The 20,084-nt window shown below is 42.6% G+C and overlaps 1 protein-coding gene across 5 annotated transcripts; it reads right to left on the bottom strand.

Moving 5' to 3' along the window:
* Positions 1–835: 835 nt before the first annotated feature.
* Jar (Myosin heavy chain 95F jaguar) lies at positions 836–19,788 on the bottom strand. Of its 5 annotated transcripts, XM_078194979.1 has the most exons (17): positions 19,619–19,788; positions 19,409–19,541; positions 19,161–19,290; positions 7,100–7,293; positions 6,634–6,707; positions 6,428–6,557; positions 6,186–6,350; positions 5,702–6,114; positions 5,090–5,349; positions 4,861–5,018; positions 3,216–4,780; positions 3,007–3,146; positions 2,791–2,835; positions 2,221–2,341; positions 2,033–2,150; positions 1,747–1,959; positions 836–1,652 (listed from the first exon to the last, which is right to left on the bottom strand). In XM_078194979.1, exons 4-17 carry the CDS (start codon positions 7,278–7,280, stop codon positions 1,501–1,503), a joined length of 3,735 nt encoding a protein of 1,244 aa, XP_078051105.1. In that variant the 5' UTR covers positions 7,281–7,293; positions 19,161–19,290; positions 19,409–19,541; positions 19,619–19,788; the 3' UTR covers positions 836–1,500. The 5 variants fall into 5 exon arrangements, with proteins under 5 accessions (XP_078051105.1, XP_078051108.1, XP_078051104.1 ...); XM_078194982.1 differs by lacking the exons at positions 19,161–19,290; positions 19,409–19,541; positions 19,619–19,788 and adding an exon at positions 18,743–18,760; XM_078194978.1 differs by lacking the exons at positions 19,161–19,290; positions 19,409–19,541; positions 19,619–19,788 and adding an exon at positions 13,773–13,801.
* Between the last annotated feature and the right edge of the window lie 296 nt (positions 19,789–20,084).

The raw sequence follows: 20,084 nt of genomic DNA, 5'->3' as shown, positions 1-20,084 counted from the left end.
GATTAATGTCTGAAAAAGATCTCTGTCAATGGTCTTGGATTAATCGATGCCAAAAGATTGAAAGAGAACATTTAAGAACATCAGATGTTTACATCGAATAATTAAATTATGCAATGAAAATTGGTAATTCTAGAGCTTACCTCGACAATATTTGTGTCCACACACTCCTCTCATAAAAATGGCTCGCGTACTTGTCGAATGCATTCCAGATACGTGTAATTTTATCACACATCTCTTTCTTGTCCACTTAATCACATACACACACACAAGCGCATGCACTTCAGACAAGTTAGAACTAAAAGTAAGCAAAAGACGATACAGTCGATACAGCAATGATACAGACAGAAAATATACCATAAATAATTTTCGAATGATAGCAAACACTTCTAACTAGTCGAATGTTATGTTCTAGTGCACTAATTGAAGTAGCTTGATGCTATGATTTTATTGCACAAATTCAGATAGTTAAAAGCATTTGGTACAGTTCGAGTATATCAAACTTGATAGTTCGAGCATTTGATAGATTGTAGTTTGAATTCATTTTATTGGCGACTCCAGGTTGAAAATCATAGTATTAAAGTGGCTTAATGATAAAGTAATCGTAAGACATTAACAACGCTCTAATACACTAACAGAAGAATACTTCACCAGGGTCTATAAAGAGCATCCCGCTAATGAGAAAGCAATGTGATAATTATTATTTATTCATACTCGAACAAGTGATACACACGCACACACACTTTATTCGTTGCGACATCATCAATGCCCGCCACAGCGTACCTACGATTCGCATTAAATGTGCAATAGTATGCTTGATGCATAAATTACGGATCTCTACACAAATATTTGACGCCTCGCGTCGTATTTTATTTGCACATTAAACAGTAGCAACTCTATAAAAGGTTCCGAAACCTTCTTTAATTTTGTACAACAGAATTTCGAACATTATGTGCTATAATCCCAAACGCGTGAAATCCGCAATGTGTTTTAGTATAATAAAACAACCTCCTCTAAGTAAGTCTCCTTAACAAAGTTCTCTGATCGATGGAGAAACCATTACTTATCATTGTAAAGTATTCAGAGTTACCATAAACTCTCTATAGCGTTCTCAACATTACAAATTCATACGAAATCCAATAAAATGAGATCTTTATCTACGCTGCATCGAACAATTACAAAATTCTACGTTTCAATTTGGCAATACTGTTCGCTCGAATAATAAGAAAATTTATCGCGCCGGAGCGTGGCTGTGGTCTCGACGACGAATCGAAATACTGTGTTACTTCACAACGATCTATAGATCCGTCGTGGATCCAGCTGCCTCTGCGCTCTACCGCGAGCAAACAATTATCGGAATACCGTCGTCTGTTCTACGAACGTGATCTTTACCGCGAAAGGCACCGATCGTTAAGGCACTGTGCTGTGGGTTTACCTTCGAAGCGGATCCACGTCGATGAATACAAAAGTTTTTAGGATCTTAGTAACTGTATATTAATATCCTCATTTCCTACGATCACACGGTGGGATATATGGCTTTCCGCCATTCTTCTCCCATTCGCGGTTGAACTCGTGCTCCAACACCTCTGCCCCACGCTTTCTGGTTAGCCCTGTCTCCTCCAGACTCAACTCGCACATCTGCATGTCATCGATACCTGTGGAAGAAGTTTGGGACAGTAGCAAAGTGCAAATAATGATATAGTGGCTGACTCAACTAGAAGTGAATATCTCTCGGAAAAGATAAATTACCCGCTACTAATAGAATCGGTGCCTTGTCAGGGTGTAGTTCCATCTGTCTGGCCACATACTGACCATCGAAGTGAGCATACCACCACCCTCTTTTGATAATGGCAGGAGGGTTTTCTTGCTGGATGACTGATGGTCTCACGAAAGGAATTCTGAAGAACCGCTGGGAGGACTGGGGTAGTGTCTGTTTGATTGGAGTCCTGGGTGTCTTGGCAGCTGAGACAAACATTAATGATTTGCATTGGTTATAGCTAGAGTGTGTGGAATAAGTAAATGTTATTTAACTTACCAGCCTCCATAATGGACTTCGGAGCTCTCTCATTCTCATCCATAGTAGTTCGCCTACGATTTCTCGCTTTCCATGCGTGGTACACCTTCAGTCTTCGATGAAATTCGTGGCGACAAGCCTGAAAAGATACGCGCAATTTTCGGTGCCCCTATCCAGATAATTGCTTGATAACGGTGAGAGGTACTTACCTCTAATAACTCGATATCGCAAGAGGTGTTTATAGCATCCCGCAGTTCGGAGTACTTCCATTTAGATAAGTCGTATTTCTTGTTGGCCATGGCTGCTTGGTTGTTGCGCACCTGCTCGGACCTATTATAAAAACAAATAAAAACTAGTAAAACACACATTTGCAAAAACTAGTACAATTATGAAACCATGAAACAATCTGACATCTTATTTCCACAATATGTAGAACTGAACAGGTTTTTTTACATATTTCTTTAAAACACTATTATAAACGTTTAAGACATACACGGTGAATTATGAAGAACGCGTTAATTAAAATTGTCGGTGCTGTATATTTTTCCATGGTTCAAATTTCAGCCTACCGTTTCTGTCCGTTCTCCAGGACTCATCGTGTATTACATATAGACGTAGAGTATGTCGCTTGCATGTGTAGAGTACACAGATCATGCGAATAATTGCCTAGAGTGTTTAGTACGAGGAAGATCCGTGTTAGTGAGTTAGTAACATTGCACAAGATTGTTCATACGGGTGTTAGTCGTACGTGCAGTAACCTAAACGAGTATTTACGATACCTTGCTAGTTTGTTGTTCATCGACGGTACTCGTACATCGGAACCGCTATACATATTTAAGAAAATAAGGTCTTATTGGTTGTTCGAAAAATCGTTACTCTTGTTAAACACTGACCGAGTTTCTTTTTACAGAAAAATTCGCTATACTTTTCGTTGCACCTTTTTCTACCGATCTTGAAGAGAAGATCAACTTTCAAATACAAAACTGATAGGATACCTTCGTACGGGGAGTGGCGAGTCTTCGACTTGTCCATTCGATTCTTGAGCCAGCCTGACCGCCAACTCGTGATCTCGTCTTTCTTGTTCGAGCAGTTCACGGTATTTACTTTCTTCAAACTCTTCTTTCTCCATTTGCGCCTGAAGTATATTCATCTCTTTAACATTCAGTTAACAATGCTGAATTTTAAAAAGGAATAAAATAAGTACCTGAAGAACAGCAGCAGCTTTCTGGTCTTCTTTCTCTTGTCTCTTCTTCTGCTCTTCCTCAGCTTTTCTTCTTGCTTCGATATCGTGCTTCTTCCTTCTATTATCCTCCTCCTCTCTTTTCTGTCGCTCCTCCTCTTCCTTCTTCTGTTTCTCAAGCTCCAATTCCTGCTGGATCTTCTTCAGCCTAGCCTGTTCTTCAGCGATCTTTTGCTGTCTTACCATATCCTGTAGGGATGCCATTTGTTTGTTCACCTGGTTGACCAGGTTCGTATAAAGCGAATCTATTTCAGCCGGTCTGATCCTCTCGTTGTTCTTGATCCTTTTGATCGCAGCATCCAAGTCATCGTGAAGTCTCTTCAAATCGCTCATAGACTTCTCACGATTCTTCAACTGCTTCGACGTCTCTTCCATGCCGACCAACTGGGTTCTTAGATTCTTGATCTTTATGATACCCTTTATGCGAGGTCGATGCTGTTTCTTGGCTATATACATCCTTGCCGTTTTCTGCAAAATAATCAGATGGCATCTTCGGTAGATGATCTTGTTCTTCAATTTGATCACAGACAGAGCGCAGAATTGCATCTTGTTCCAACGAGATCTCAGCAACCATTTTTTCACATTAGCTACCAGCTTCTGCAAATTCTCTGGATCCGACTTCATGATCTTGTCGAATTCAGCGAACTTTCCCGGCTTGAAAAACACTCTGGTGATACCGAACTTGAAGTCTTTCTTGTTCAGCTTCAAACTGTGAAGCAGAGCCTCGCAGAAGAATCTAGGCTCCAGTTTGGCCAACTCTGGTGGCAGATAAGATTTATACATGTTGTAAAGTTCCTGAAACGGAACTCTGCTTGGGTAACCATGCTCCATCAATTCCAGGACGGAAGTCATGCCGGAACAACGGAGTTGCCCCAAAATGCTGTTTCCGTCAAAATGGTGGGACACCATGTCGTTGTTCGGCTTGATGCAACGAATGAAATTTGTACCATTGCTCTTGAGCTTGTCCATAAGCTCTCCCAACTGTGTTTTGAATTTACTGCCAACGCTAATAAAGGTGAGCTTTCCTTTTTGACTGGAGTTGTTAGAGAACTGTGTTCGAAGGAACTTGTTGTTGCTCTCCTGAATCAGAGCTTCCAGCGAAGCGTGCAAGGCATCATTATTCTTTTCAATAAATTGATTCGTTTGATAGCAAACTCCACCAGCATAATGACGAATTACAAATCCCTCGTCATCGCGTAGTTCTCTGTGGGCCTTCAAACGTGACGTTCGTGGCAAGGTTATTCTAAAGTGGCCGTTCCAAACGCGATGGACCTCGCTGGTGAAGTGTGCGAAGCTATGTGTAGGCAGTTTTGATTCTTCATCCAGCAGACTGAATATTCCCATGTTCTTTGACTCGATTAAATCTATGCAGTCTTGATTATCCACATAAGATATCTTGGGCACATTGAGGGACTCTCTCGCATAAAGGTCCTGCTCATACTTTAAGATCCTCTCGTTGAAAAATTGTTGCAATTTCTCGTTGCAATAATTTATGCAAAATTGCTCGAAAGTATTCACCTTAAAATATTCTGTCAAAGAAAATAAGAACAATTACTACTTCAAGCGATTGAACGATCCAGCTTTCATATGAATTAGATTCACTAATTACCAAATCCTGCAATATCCAAAACACCAATATAATAACTGGAGGCTTTGAATGGAATACTTTTATTAATACGTCCAACGATATGGTCGAACAATTTGCTGTAAATAGCCTTGGCCAGAGCATCCCTGGCATTGTTGGCTTCGTAAACCTTCAATGGTACCCTGATAATGTTACACGATTAAAGACTGTGTTAGTATTACTCTGACTGATTTCTCGAAATATGCAAACTTACATGATGACGGTTCCTTTAATGCCACCGCGGCTGGTCTGCATAACCTTGGAAACCAAAGCCTGTCTAAGCTCTTCAGGATCAACGCCCAACAACTTGGCAGTCATCAACACCGCTTTCTCGGAGCTGGCGCATATCCTCGATCCACCCTTCGTGTCCTCAGGGTTGTCTTCAAACATGACATTCCCCAGATGAAGTACTGCGGCCACCATTGTATAAATTTCCATTCTCTCTACCTCGGTTAACCCCAATCGCGTTAACGCCTTCAAAGAAAATGGGTTTCAGAAGATACAAAAAGTTAATGAATATTTTCATGTTATCAAAAATGAAATGATTTGGTTCTGTGACAAAATATAAAAAAGAAATCAGTACAGGTTGAAAAATGTGCCATGCTTTAAAAAACAAAGGCGTTACCGTTGCTCTTTCCTGTGTTGTACAAAGATATCCAACAGGCAAAAGAAACAAAATGAAAAATCAGTGTTGTGGTTTCAAATTGAGAAAAATATCGTCTTAACATAGGTGCAATGTAATAAAAAATGTTAATACTCAAAAATCAGACAACGGAAGCTAAAGAAATTGATTAATCATCCAGAATCAATTTAGTAAACTATTTACCTGATCAATTGCGTTGAATCCTTCGACGTCATCCAGAATTGGATCATGCAAGCTACCCTTATTTCCTTGATCCCGACTTTTTTGGAGATCGTTCAACTTTTTCTCCGACTCTTCATTGCAAAAGTACTGTGTGCATCCGTTCTTCAGGTAGCGAAAATCATCCGGCTTCGTGATGCCAAGTTTTGCCCGGAGCTCTGGCGGCGCTCCAGCACACATCATATAGAAAACATGATAATTTCTCTCGTCCGGACTTTGGAGACAGACTCTGGACTTCTCCAGAAGATAGTGGGATATGTAGCCGCCAACAACCTGGCATTTCGAGTCGAAGTGCACCTCCATAAATTTTCCGAAGCGAGAGCTGTTGTTGTTCCTTTTAGTCTTAGCATTGCCGAACGCTTCTAACACAGGATTTGCTACAAATATATGGAGTTAGATAATTAGACAAATTCTGGCCAGAGAGGTACGAGATCTAATTAAAATTTACCATCCAAAATTTTCTGCTCTATAGGCCCAGCTGTAGATCCCCATAGATCACACAGATACCGAAGCAGATATTTTGTGGATTCAGTCTTTCCAGCTCCAGACTCGCCAGAAACGATGATGCTCTGCGACTGTTTCAACACTTTCATGTCTCTGAACGCTTTGTCAGCTTAAACAAAACTTATTGTCAGTCCCAAGACCATTTCCAAAGTAAAAGAAACTAACCACGATCAGCTAATTACATACCGATAGCAAACACATGCGGCGGCGTTTCTCCAAGCGACTTTCCCTGATAGGACTTAATAGTTCTCGGTGAATAGAGATCTTTCACTTCACAATACGGGTTTACCGCGATCAGGATATTGGCGACGTAGGTCTGAAAAGAGGTTCACGAAGTCAATTCGCGTGCTCGTCGAGCGTGAACAAACCTCAAGCAATATTATATCACTTACATATATCCTGTCCTTGAAGTAACGAGTGCGTACATTGTTCAGTAGCGTGGCCTCGTTCAGGTACATCAGAGCACCTGGGAACAGGAAAATCAGAGCAAACAGGTGAAAGTGAAGTCTCAAAACAGATCTCCCGTGGAGGATCACACGGGGATTCGCATTCGCAAAGGAAACGACGATAAATCTTGGCTACTGTTCGCGCGAAATGTCTTTCGCGATTATATCTAGATGCCCGGTAATTAACAGCGGTTGTTGCTGATGATATCTGGCGTCTACAATCGATAAAAATAGTCCCACACAGATTGGTGTGCTATTTACTTGGATAAGAAATGTATCTGCCATTCGATCTGTCACCGATTGGGATCAATGTATTTATAACTGAACGAGCAGTTATTAATTTATTGGTTCTCTAAATTCTTTGGGCTAAAGGCTAGAAGCTCTGTAGCATAAAAATGGACTGGAGAATTACAATTGTCTTCCACGTCTTTGGTGTACTCCCCAGCAGGATAAACCTCATCCAGCGGACAGGTGCGCTGAGGATACTTCGGATCGAGTGGCATAATAAGCGCATCCCCATCGACCATATCCACGAACTTGCCGATTATGAAACCCTCCTGTGGGTCTCGCACCCACACCTGCTGGTTCTCCATGTCGGTCAATGCTCTGCAACCATACAAGAAAATATTTAATTAAGCTTCAACAAGACAACGACACATACGATGAGTTTGTAAACAGATTCCACAAGGTTTAATTAATTGTATATTGAAAGAAATCATTATATTTTTGTTCCAGTAAAAGCAAATTACTGTTAAGAAATAGCTCAGACAGTTGCAAATTAATCAGCCGCAGATTAGCTTTGGAAAGTCTCTTCCGTTCGGCTAAAATGCGAACAAATAGACGGTCCCACGCGTCGCGGACTCTGGTTCGCGAGGAATTTCGCTTTACATTTGTAATCCAGCCACCGGAAACGAAAAGATCGTTTGTTCCTTTCACCGGAAATCTTCCTCCAGTTTCGGAGAAAGTTTAGATCTCGGTTACAGCTTCAAGCGGCCCCGGTTTTCGGTATAATGAAATACACAATTACGCCACATGCGGGATCAACGTAATTGCGTACACGTGATGCGTTAATGTTAATCGTGATCCTTGCGACTGTAATCGCTGACGATACCACTGCCAATTATTTTAAGACCGCATTTTAAGGTGCATACACGATCTAATATTTTAAATGGCATCGCTTTTCTTAAATCTTTTGTTGCGTGGCAAAGAAGCGACGACTCACGAAATGCGCCGATCTTAAGAAATGAAAGTTTCGCCGACGTATTTACTGTTCTGTGTTTCACCTTCTGATCGCTATCACGGATGGGTCGAAACTCGTTAGAAAAAGAGAAAATCCCAGGAACCGTTCGATGGCTTGACGAAGATGAACCCGCTGCACTCGAATGGTATCTCTGAGTCGTCGCGCATTATTCAAGAGTTACTCCGACATTATTAACGCTAGTTTAGCACACCAATTACTGTTATTAAACTTCGTAGATAATTTCAAATGGTAAAAATAGTGTAAGATTAAAATTGTCAGAGGTGTTCACCGACTTCTTTATATCCGACAAAAAACAAAAATAGGACTGTTCGACCTGCAAGTAGGCTAATTTCCTATCCATAAAATGAACGATAATATGCACTGCGATAAGGTGTACAAGCAGCGAGTCGAGGTAAGTGTCTTTGTTTTCGAGTAAAAGCAGCTAAACTGAAACAGTTAGAACAACTGTGTTCCATTGTGCGAACATTGACGTCACCTCTACTTAGCTCAGATAAACGAGGTTCCACGGAGTTCAAGAGCAACGCGAACGTAAAACAAAGTGGACAACGAAGCTGGCGGCGAATAGAGTCGAACAAAGTAGAAAGAAAACGGTTCAGCCGTTGCTCCGCGCTGCTCTCTAGCTGGAGATTAGACGTCGCGCCGACCGATCAGGTTTGTGCCGCGTTATTGATAGATGAAGCAACAAAAGTGCTGCTGCCGCTGTGAAAGCCGTTCGTCGGGGGATTTAACAGCGACCGTGGAACGATTCAAAGTCTGGCTAGCCGAAGGACGTCACCGAGCATTGCCAGACTTCGTACAATAATTGCGATACGGTTCGATAACACTTCGCCCAGAGGTGAACGCAACTGCGAACGAAAGATTTTCGTGCTCCGACTTTAAGAACATAGAACTGTTAATTGGTTGGCTACCAACATGCACACACACCCACTCACGTGAAATTTCTGGATTTTTATCTGCGTGATATCGCGATTGAGATAAGACCGCTGGTGACGGAATTGTCTAGCTATTCGTAACAATTCCTTACGATTCCGATCTTTTCTCCCACTTTCTCGCAACATGCAAATTCAGCCGAGAATTTCAGCGTACGTATTCGAACCTCTCAACGTGTCGAATTACGACAGCGAATCGATGCTCGTCGAAACATTTACTCTGAGCGAGAGCATAATCAGCCTAATCCAGTTCAAGGGCGTTTTCACCCCCCAACTGAAGCCTCTAGAAATCCGAATTTCCGAGTTGGCCGAAGTTCGCGCGTGGTTCTCCGGCCGGCGCGAAAAACCAATGATCCAGGCACCGACGTGGAAACGGTAGACGAGGGATCGCGAGATAATCGTCAGCGCGAGTTATTGTCGCGAGGTATCGCGTTCGATCGTTCGCACGACTGATCTAGAAAGCGCGAGAAAGGAGCCGTTTCGGCTAGAGTTCTCTCTCTCTGTCGCCACATTCCCAGCATCCCGTTAGGAGTATCGTAACGGTACAAGCGGGTCCGTAGATCCTTGCATCGATCCTTGAAACAGGAACCGCGAGGTGCAACGCGCTCCTCCGCAGCTATCCTCGCGCAGCGGCTTATTCGCGCGAGGGATCGACGAACCGTTCGATAATTGGTTACAGAGACATGAAAAATAACTTCTGCGGGCCCTCTCGTCCGGGAACCGACGAGGACGTTATTAATGAAGACCACTCACCGTTATTCGCAACAAAGTTGTCGCGGGTCAGCTGCACAGCTGATATCGAAATCCCGTTAACCTGATTCAGGTGGTTACACTGTGTGTACCTTCTCGAGCGAATTTGTGAATATGTACATCGCCAAGCTTTACAATTTCTCAATGTTTCATTGGTATTATTAGAATGCGGAATATAATACCATGTAACTCGAATTATTTTGAGACGTTAGAGGAGCTTGTCCAGTTCTTAATGTCTGAACAATTTTTTGAAGAAATATAATATTATATTATGAAGAAGTATAATATACTGATCAGGCTAACTGCATCGAACACCCAGTATAATATGCATATCGCAGATAGCGATTGGGCAAAGAAGTGGGAATCCGCGATGGTTCGTTCACCTTCCTCCCTATAGAAAAACGGTAGTATGCAGCTGTCGCGGTGCTACGCCTTTCTGCTTAACATTGCATCGATACTGAATCGGATGTACCCCGGGAGGACGGTACAATTTCTCAATAATTAACGCGTATCGTTGCTTTATTGCCGGCGGGTTTTCTTTCTTCGATAACATATCTAGCTGATTGTAAAACGTGTAATTCGGACGAACTCGGTAATAGAGGATACGGAGAATTACGGCTGCAATAAAAGAAGCGATCTTCTTATCGCTGTAAGACGGGATGAATTATCGAGACGAGTGAATCATTTGATCGCCGTGTCTCATTGCCAGGTTGCTGTTCGAGTTCCGGTTAAACATGAATTCTGTCGCTGGAATGGTTCGAACTTGTTTGATTGAACTTGAATTCAAGTTGGATAGTCCAAAGTTGAATTCGCACTTCGATCGAATTATTGAATTAAAGTTCAATTCGAGTAATAAATAGAATTACAACCACGAAGGCCAAATTGTGGTAACAATGTGGAGCGTCAATGCGTCGCCTACGCCCTTTATCAGGGCGTACGATTGAAAACCTCCGCCGACAATTCCGGCGTCCTTTTTGTCCGTCGTGAAAAAAGCAGATCGTATGAAACGGAATGAATGAATCAGAAGAGGAAGCCGGAAATGGCAGGTGTAGTCCCGACGTTCGGGAACGGGGAGACACGCGTCAGTGGTCACGTGCACGGCAAAATTCGAGCCTGGATTCGTCGAACAGAAATTAAAAAATATAAAAGGACGTTCGCTCGGCTGTGCACACGACAATGAAAACATTATCGAGGGGAACACGTATCTGTCGCGACTAACGCCGGAATACGAAAGTAGATACAATTGCACTTGACTGTTGCTTTTCGACGAGACTGTGTCTAGACGCTTTCCTCTCGGTTCAACGTCCACGAGATACTACGAAAACTGTGCGAATCAGCTGGTACTATCAATGAAATTTACTGTGTATTCTGATGGCACAAAAAGTTGGAAAAGAGAATATGTTTTTGCTGGTAGAGGGCTCTTATATCTTGAGAAACTTTGTAATACAATGAACGGAATAAGAAAGAAAAATTATTACAGAGAACTTGTATTAAAATTAGGGGAATTTTCACTGGGAAAACACATCTTCTGTACGAGAACGTTTGCGCTCTGAAACCAAGGTTCAAAGACCATCAGAATCCAAGGACACAATTCTAAAATCTTTGTCCATTCCTCGACTCCCAAGTCGTCCGTCTGCGATCGAGATTCGTCCGTTTAGCGACCCTTACGAGTTGTTAACTAAGACCGGTTCAACGTTTCTCGCGAATCGCGCTCCGTCCGCGGAGAAAGTATGCACCGTCTATCCGCCGTCATGGTCAACGAACCCGGGACAGCTACTTCACCTTCCGCGAATCCACTCATTACGCATTACGTCCACGCGTTGCGTAGCTACTGTGTAATTAGACGTTACGCTCCCGCCGCGCCGGTTTCGTAATTCTCTTCGGGCACGATTCGTCCGTGGAACCTGACCAGCCGACGTTCGTCCGTGCAAGTGCACGTGACGCGGTCCCGAGGAAAGTCGAACGCAACAACAACCAGTTGTTGTCCAAGCAAAACCAGACGCCGTTGCAACTCGGCCCTCTTGCGCAAACGGTCCGATGGAAAGCAGAACGAACTCATCTTTCGGGGGTTTAATGAGACCGATGAATGGAAAGAGACCTTCTTGAAATATTTAGGGATAGTTTACTGTACCGTTCGAGTAACCACGCTTGTACCTTGTTAGTCTAAAGAAGCTGCGTGCGCGGGGGTTTGTAGTGGCTCGAGAGCAACCCTTGTGCAACCAGGAAGTTGTCTCGCGCGACGTCGCTCTTACTTCTAGGCGTAAGTTGACCTTTTTACAGAGTTTTGCCATGGTCAATGAATTATTTAGAAACTCGGGTTAACAGCGAATTCACGCTGAACGAAGAAGACGCTAATCGAATGCAGAAGATAGATAGCTAGCGGAAGATCGAATCGAAATATCTTTTGACTCATATTGCGATTTCGAAACCGTGTTTCCTGCAAACGCAGTACGATACGTTTATCGCTGCAACAATGCTCGTTTCAATTGTGCAGTTTAGAAAAAAAATGTTCCAAGTGGTTTCTAGATGTCGCCTTAAAATAGCAAACGTTATCTCGGCGAAAGATAAAGCGACGTAGAGATAGTTCGCATTTTTAACTCATTGTTACGAAGAACGATTCGATGCATTCTACAAAAATAAAGAGAACACGCCTTAATCGTTTGCACGTACATGACAACGAGTCTGACTAATTGCAAGAACAGCTCCATGGTTTAATTGATGGTTTTAGAAATCCGGGAGCGTTTGCAGGAAGAACTGGCGTACGAAGAGGAGCGCTACGTTAGAAGGAGCGAGAAGAAAATTGAAGCAAGACGAAAGCGGACGAGGAGGAAAGAGTCCCGTCAACGGATTTACAATGGAGATTACATTAGAATGGAGAGCGTTGCCACCTCGGGCAATAAAGCAAGGCCAACGACCCGTCTCCGTGGACAAAAAGGAGGATCGACGAAAAGAGAAATTCCGAAACTTTGGAGCACAATTTTCCCAAAAATCCGTCAACCCTCGCCAATGTCCGTTCCTTCCCCCGATCGTGTAGAACCATGACACGCCTTTTCCAGCCGACTTTCCACCGTAAATTAAAATTGACTGGGTCAGCAACGTCCGCTTCCTTTTCCGACGCTCGGTAGGCGTTTTTCGATCCGATAGAAAGTGCTAAACTTTAAACCGACACAAGTAACCCGGCGATCCCACTCTTGTTACTCGCATTCAGCAACTCTTGTTTCCTTTTAGAATTTACTGCTCCGCTGAATCGTTGTGGCACAAGCATTTTGTAGTTTCGATTTTTCAACACTATTCGACCACGTTGCACACGTCATGTTCCATCACGAACGAAAATTGGCTTATGGTAGGTACACGTCCGATTGGTCCATTTGTTTTCTAAAATTGTAAAATCATTTTAATGCGAGCTCTGAACTAATCCCATGCAAACGGTAAACTAATGTCATGCAAACAACGAATTAATTCTATGCGAACGGCAAATTAACTTCTAACGGTGAAATAACTTTATGCAAATGACGGGTTAATACTATGCAATTATAATATTGATATTATAATTACAAATAACACTTCTTTCGAAGAAATGTTCAAGACGGCTACGGTTGCCGTCTTCGCGATAAAACATTCGAAAGCTGTACAAGTGGCTTTTTAATACCGTCTATCAGTTTCCATCGATTAACTGTATCCTTATTGTTTGTTTAAAGAACACGGGCGGCACGTCAGTCGTTCGCATACGCATCCAAATTTTCCACGACCGCTCCTATCGAATTCCTAGAAGTAAATTAATCGGACGATCAATTAAACAATATTGAACGAAACTCGATAATTGCGGGAACACTCGAGGAGTTTCGAAACAACATGTAACATCGACACAATCGTGAATGTTTGATAAACGAATAAAAAAACATCGATGATATAATATTTCATTGCTAAAACTGCCGTTATCTGAAACGACACGTTCGCGATTCGTTCGAGCTCTCGATAGAGCGAATTTACTTTTGGATCATGAATTTTGATAAATCCGAGAAAGTGTGTGGCGATGGTATCGTTCTGTCGGATGCTATATAGCGGCAGCGCAAACGGTCCAGCAGGGATTACCGGGCGCAACAAGTGCACGTCACGTTCGTTAATGCGATCACGTCGGTACTTACGCCGGTATCATCATCTCGCAGTCAGTTTAATATTAATTGGAACAACCTTCGCGCGGATCCTCGTCATCGACCGCTTTCGACGATTAGATTGAATCGTGGGATGTGATTTCGAGCGCACGGTGGCACACTGGGCTATTTAATCGCGCTGTCGCACACCACTTCTTCTACCATCACACAAACACGTATGCAAAGATAGGTGGGGTGTCCGAGTTCCCTCCGTTACAATTTGCTCTCTCTCTCTCTCTCTCTCTCTCCCACCGAAGAAATGACGATTGTCCCGGTAAACGAAGCCAGTGAATCGTCCTGGAATTGCGCAAACCGCTGTAAAAGGATACGAAAAATTTTAGAAAGCTGCTGAGAAACCGAAAGTTAATTCTACCGTCGGAAAAAATAATCGCTGCTGAAACACTAGGATATTTTTGAAGACAATTTTCTCTCATTTACTCCACAAGATTTGGACACCGTACGTGATTATGCCCTCTCTATGGACACTCGCAGAGTCATTGCTGTACATTTCTATGCGTCATAGATATCGTTACTTAAACTCGATGGAAAAAGGCTCTAGATAACGATACATCAATTGTTCTATTTATCGTGTACTAATTTTTGCCAAGCACATACGTATATGGTCCGCAACGCTGTCCGTACAACAGCGAAGGTGGGCGTTGAAAAATAGGGGACTGCAGAATCAAAACGGCCTTCACACTAACCTCGATGGCTTCACTTAACTATAACAGAGCGGTTTTCGAGTCTCGGTGCACCAAAAGCTTGCCGGAACTCGGCGACGAGAACTACCAGCAATTTCACCGTCAAGAATAAAATTTCTACTCGCTCGCTGGAATTTCAATATAACCGTACTAACTAAAATCTGAATTCGACCGTTAAGATTGGTATCCTAATCTGACCGTTAAGATTAAATTTCGAATCTGATCGTTAATATTAAATTTCGAATCTGACCGGGAAAGATTAAAGTTCGAATCCGACGCGACCGTTAAAATCAGGGATTTGAATCCGACCGTTGGAAGTTAGACCGTGGAATCCCGCGAGCATAACTGTTGAGATTGAAATCTGCATTTGAGATCGTTCGTTACCCTGAAAGCCAGCTCGGTGGAAACCGTTCGCCGCCTAGAATTTCAATATCGGGATTTGTCGGACACGGACACGCGATCTTTGGATTTCATACGAAAATCGGCATCCTGCGATCGAGCAGCGGGACCGAGAAAAAAGCTCGTTATTGAACGCGACTCTGAAGATTTCGATCTGTTGAGCACGTTATCTGATCGCAGGAGGCTCTCGGATTCGCGCTGGTACAGAATATGAATTAATAATGAGGCACCGGGGGTGAGTAGGTGTTACGCATCCGTTCGAAGTTTATGGTCACACGAAACCGAGCCAGGGAGATCCAGTCGATAAAGCCGACTGTTTATAGTTCATTTGCATCTCCGGAAGGCCCTTGGCCGTCCCGCAGCCGATCCGCCTTCGATTCGCCAGCAATCGGCCAAGATAATTACCGGTCTGGTTACGCGTTGCGTAATCAAGGAAAAAGAGGATCGGACGCTCGCCTAGGCGTGCATACTTAATAAGATATACGATCGAGTGGGAGAGAGAGAAAGAGGAAGAGAGAGAGAGAGAACCATGTCGTTCGGATGACTCACGCGAACAAGACCGTCCGATCGGGGACCTCGGTAAATCGTTAGCCTCGGCCGATGTCACGAGCCATTACTAAGGACGCACTCCGTTTTCTTCCGTTTAATTAATTCGTCAGCTGATCGGGAAACCGGCTCCTCTTCGTTAACGCGGCACCCGCGGCTGCGTGAATCGAGACCCGTCGCCACGGGATCCTCTCATGCTTAGCTTAATTAGAAGAATTCTGGGCGGGGACCTATGTGGCCATGTAACGAATATCGGAGGTAGCCAAGACGGTCGATGGCTATCCGGAGCGATCTCGCGAATCTTGCGCGGATTTATCGACGTCAGACATTTGATTGAAAAATATTTAAAAGAACCTAACCGCCGAAATGTTCGCCGTTATCGCCAATAAATTCGCGCTATCTTTCTGGCAAATTGAACGACGCCGAATTAACGAGTTCGGCGCCGTTCCGAGATTCAACCGAGATTATTCCGGTCGAACTGGTTACGCGAATGTCTTTATATTTTCAATTCCAATTTGAACTATGAAGGTCTTCGATACCGCGCGAAGATCTACCAACGAATTTGTCCGCGAAAGTCAACAAACCGGAATTTCGTAATGCGATATTAAGAGCAGATGCGACCGAGGGACGCGAGGACTCATTGTTTATAAATAAGTAGACGGTAATCGGTGCACGGATCCTCGCACGACATAGCCAGAGCAGGCCAAACGAGCTTTCATCACGCACCGAGAGACAGAGAGACAGTGTAGAGAGAACGAGAAAGAGAGAGAGAGACCGCGATTTTCTTTTCCTTTTTCTACGGTGGCTATCAGATGCACTTACAGGGAACGAAGGCGCGCGCGATTCACACGCTAATTCACCGCGACCGGATCGCCCTTGTTCCCGCACCTGTGCATCTTCGTTCCACTCTCCTAATCCTGTTGCAACTGCGAAGAAATATATGTATCGCGCGCTTTACATCGTCACCCGACGTAACAATAACACGATACGTTCTACGCAGCCTATCCGTCCATCGTTCGCCTATTCCACTTACAAAGCGTAGAGTCGGCTTTACTCATGCGAACCTTTGCTTCCCCTTGTGTCTGATCTACAATATCTCGACCAATTATAATTGAATACAAAGGATTATTATAAAAGCGGCTGTTAATTACAGCATGGTCGAAACAGCGAGCTTGCGGATCTCATTAATTGACTAGAACATCGCGAACGCTGATTCAGTGCAAATGCGGTTCAATGTATTACAAAATTACGATTCCACGTTAATCGTTGAAATTGAAGTTCGAGTTTAACCGTTGCGATTAAAATTCTGGCTAGAATTCTCGCGAGCGTTGTAACTGCATTTTTGAACACCTTGTATAGCCGAGTGTGTTTCGTGGGAACAGACAGAAGAATTGTCGCGTGTTATTGTACCAAGCCCCCGTGAACATAATGGCCAGTGGCTTTAACAATACCGATCCGGCTTGCAGGTCGCCAACACAGAAATCGCGTTAATTCGCCGAGGATTGTTAATGGAGGAGAACGGTGAACTGACCACGCCACGATTTCTTAATCAGTGGGTCACGGTCCCCCGTTTGCTTTTCGCGAAGTGAACGAACCGTGTTACGGGAGCCGACCGATACCACGTACTCGCGAACAGAAGAATGTAATTCAATTAGAAGTCATATCTCGCGGAACGAATGGCCGGAAAAACGAAGTTGCCTGGGACGTTACGGTTATATTTATGGGCGCACGAGAAAATGAAACGTTCCGAAGCGCGTTCCCGGCAGTCAAGGAAATTTTCACGGTCGAAACCTGCTGTATATAATGCTCGCCTAACCTAATTAGCTCGAGAAGCTAACGATTAAGACGCGGTAAGCCTTAGACGTTCGTCCAGCGATTGACTAGAAAACGCAGGATGTTTCTGGAGATTTGCTGGAGCCATTTCCTACGTGTTTTGTTCAACGAACGATATTTCGTACGCGGTCGAAAGCGTTTCCCACACCAGTTCCAATTAAAACGGTACATCGTTGGTTATGCGTCGTATGCATATCACATATGTTTCCTTTATCACCTGTTATCAAAAGAAAAATTAAGAAATATTAATTGCGTATGTCTGTCTACATCAATAATTCGCAACGCAAATATTAAATCAGCGGATAAGATAAATCTTACATATTGAATATGTACCCCGTCGATATCGACCTGCTATTCGAAAGTTTCGAAAATACATCGTTGAAAGATTTATCTCTCGTACGTACGCGTGCGTTCGAGGACACCATGATGTATCGCTCGCACCGGTTCGATGTCCAAACTACCGTTATCCACCATCAATTATTTTTATAAAATCTCCTCGCACTATTTCCTTCGCGCGGCAGACATTTGTAATACGATCTAAGGTTAGAGAAATCGATACGAAATGTCACACGGCTCGACTTTTCTTGACTTCGATATACATGTATGTATGTACGAGCATAGAACGATTTGCGTAGGCGGATTGATTATTTAAAAATGGCGATCATTAGCGAATTTCGATTCTCGAGATACATGCACAGATGGCGTCCCGAAATTATTCGATTCCCGAAATATAAAAATGGCGTTCTAAAAAATAATTCGATTCTCGTAGAAAACGTAAAATATAAAAAAATATAGGGTAAAACATGGAACATAAAAGATTCGACAGAATGCGAATATTTATAAGGAACGGAATTAAAAATGCGTCCGAGGGCGGTCGTTTAATCTACATGCATAGCATATTTCGTATATATCTTTGAAGGATTTATGCAAAATAATATTGCATATTTCATGTATGTTCATTGTATACAGGTACCGATAAGATTTGATGGGCTGATGAATAAATAAGACCGCGAAGGTTACCAAATACATACATAGTTTCAAAACTGTGTAAAAAAGAATGATACGAGTAATTGTGCTAATTATTTGGTTGTTAAAATTCACATTTATCATGGCCTATCCTCTATGATTATTTGCTGGCTATATTGTTCACGTCCCTTATTTTCATATGGTCATAAAGACGCACAACTTGCAGTAAAGCTAACGAGAATACCGACCTAACGTACGAAACATATGTTGTTGTACTTATGTCTCTAATTGACCTGTTGGCCGGTACTTGTGTACGCTACGTAAGGATAAACATAAACAAATCTTTAAATGCATCACGACCGATGTCATCTTTTGAAATCAACGATCTCGGAGCTATCAATACGAATAAAAAATCAACGCTTCCTATCAAATCGTTCACTAATTAAAACTCGTAAGATCACTGTGGAATGAGACTGTTCCAAAGTTTGTATATAAATGAAACAATTGCGTTATAATTACGTGAAAATCCGTGGGTAAATTTCAAAACAGAATGTCACCGTCCTGAATTGCACAACAGCCTCCACCAATCACGCGTGTCTCTTTAGATAGCTATATGTCCATATGTATAACCGAAGCAATAATCACAAAAAATTAAAGTCACCAATATAGCATTGAAAATATATCGTGATGGTGTTTATCGCAAACGATCACATATTTACCGCCGTTTTGCACTAACGTACACTCGTCTGAATTCGAACTCGGTGGAACGACAGTTGACAACGAGCAACGTGATAACGCGTTTGCGGTCGAAAACTATTAACTGTATTGTATATTATATATCGGTATCCTTTGTACTTCGTGAATGATGTTTTAGATACGTATAGAATCTGTGCAAGATGTAAAAAGGTAATATACGATTCGTGGATAACACACTCACCGAACCGAAGAGCTGCAACAACACGATCGGCACGACGTCCGACATGCAACTGGCGCAACGCTGCGTCAGTCCCATCGGATCGGCAATTTTCGTTGCTTTTCGGACGTGCCACGCGGCAAGCGGCAATCACCTGGCGTGCCGAGAAAATTCAACCACGATTATTATCTATACAACAGGTGGTAACGAATTCAAAAAGTGAAATCTGTTTACACAGACTTTTATGAATCACAATAATTCACGTTTCTCACCTGTCAAAACCGACAGTAATAACGGCATATTGGTTAGATTTGCTGCAGAAGTTGTAGACAACTGTACTGTGCGTCGTGACAAATTATTATGACATCGCTAATTAAACAGTAAACTTTTCCTTCTAATTCTGATCTGACAAATTGCGTTTTGAATTTTCAGTATTACGAATTCATGAAAATTTACAAGTAATCGTGACGACTCGATTTTACCTGATTATGTCCCGATCGTTTTGTTTCGTAATCTCGATCCATTTCTCAATATTCCATTAGTTATATAACGTATATTTGTAGAAAAATAGATAATAACGACCTTGGTTAGAATAGTTAGAAACAATAAATATTTATGTTGAATATTTCCAGATCTCCTTCCGCAAAGTAGGTTGCTGCAATTGACAAAATGGTGGCCGTCATTTGGCGCCATCTACGGCAACTATCGCGAAGTTACTGTCGACATAGTAGAACGGAAAAACTTACCTACAGAACGTTACCTACAGAGATCTGTTTTGCTAAAATAAAGAAAATAAGTTAATATGTTTCCAAGTATAATTTTAGTAAAAATTTTGTAAAATTCAAAACATATAATTTAGGCAAAACGTTTTTGAAAAAGTCATACCAAATTCGTTGATCTTAACAAACTTCATGCAAAAGAGGAACTGGTGTTTGTCAGGACGTTCTA

This window comes from Augochlora pura, chromosome 11, assembly GCF_028453695.1.
Source record: "Augochlora pura isolate Apur16 chromosome 11, APUR_v2.2.1, whole genome shotgun sequence".
In the NCBI taxonomy this organism is placed as follows: domain Eukaryota; kingdom Metazoa; phylum Arthropoda; class Insecta; order Hymenoptera; family Halictidae; genus Augochlora; species Augochlora pura.
The sequence above is the reverse complement of the archived record's forward strand: the minus strand, read 5'-3'. Positions and strand labels throughout refer to the sequence as shown.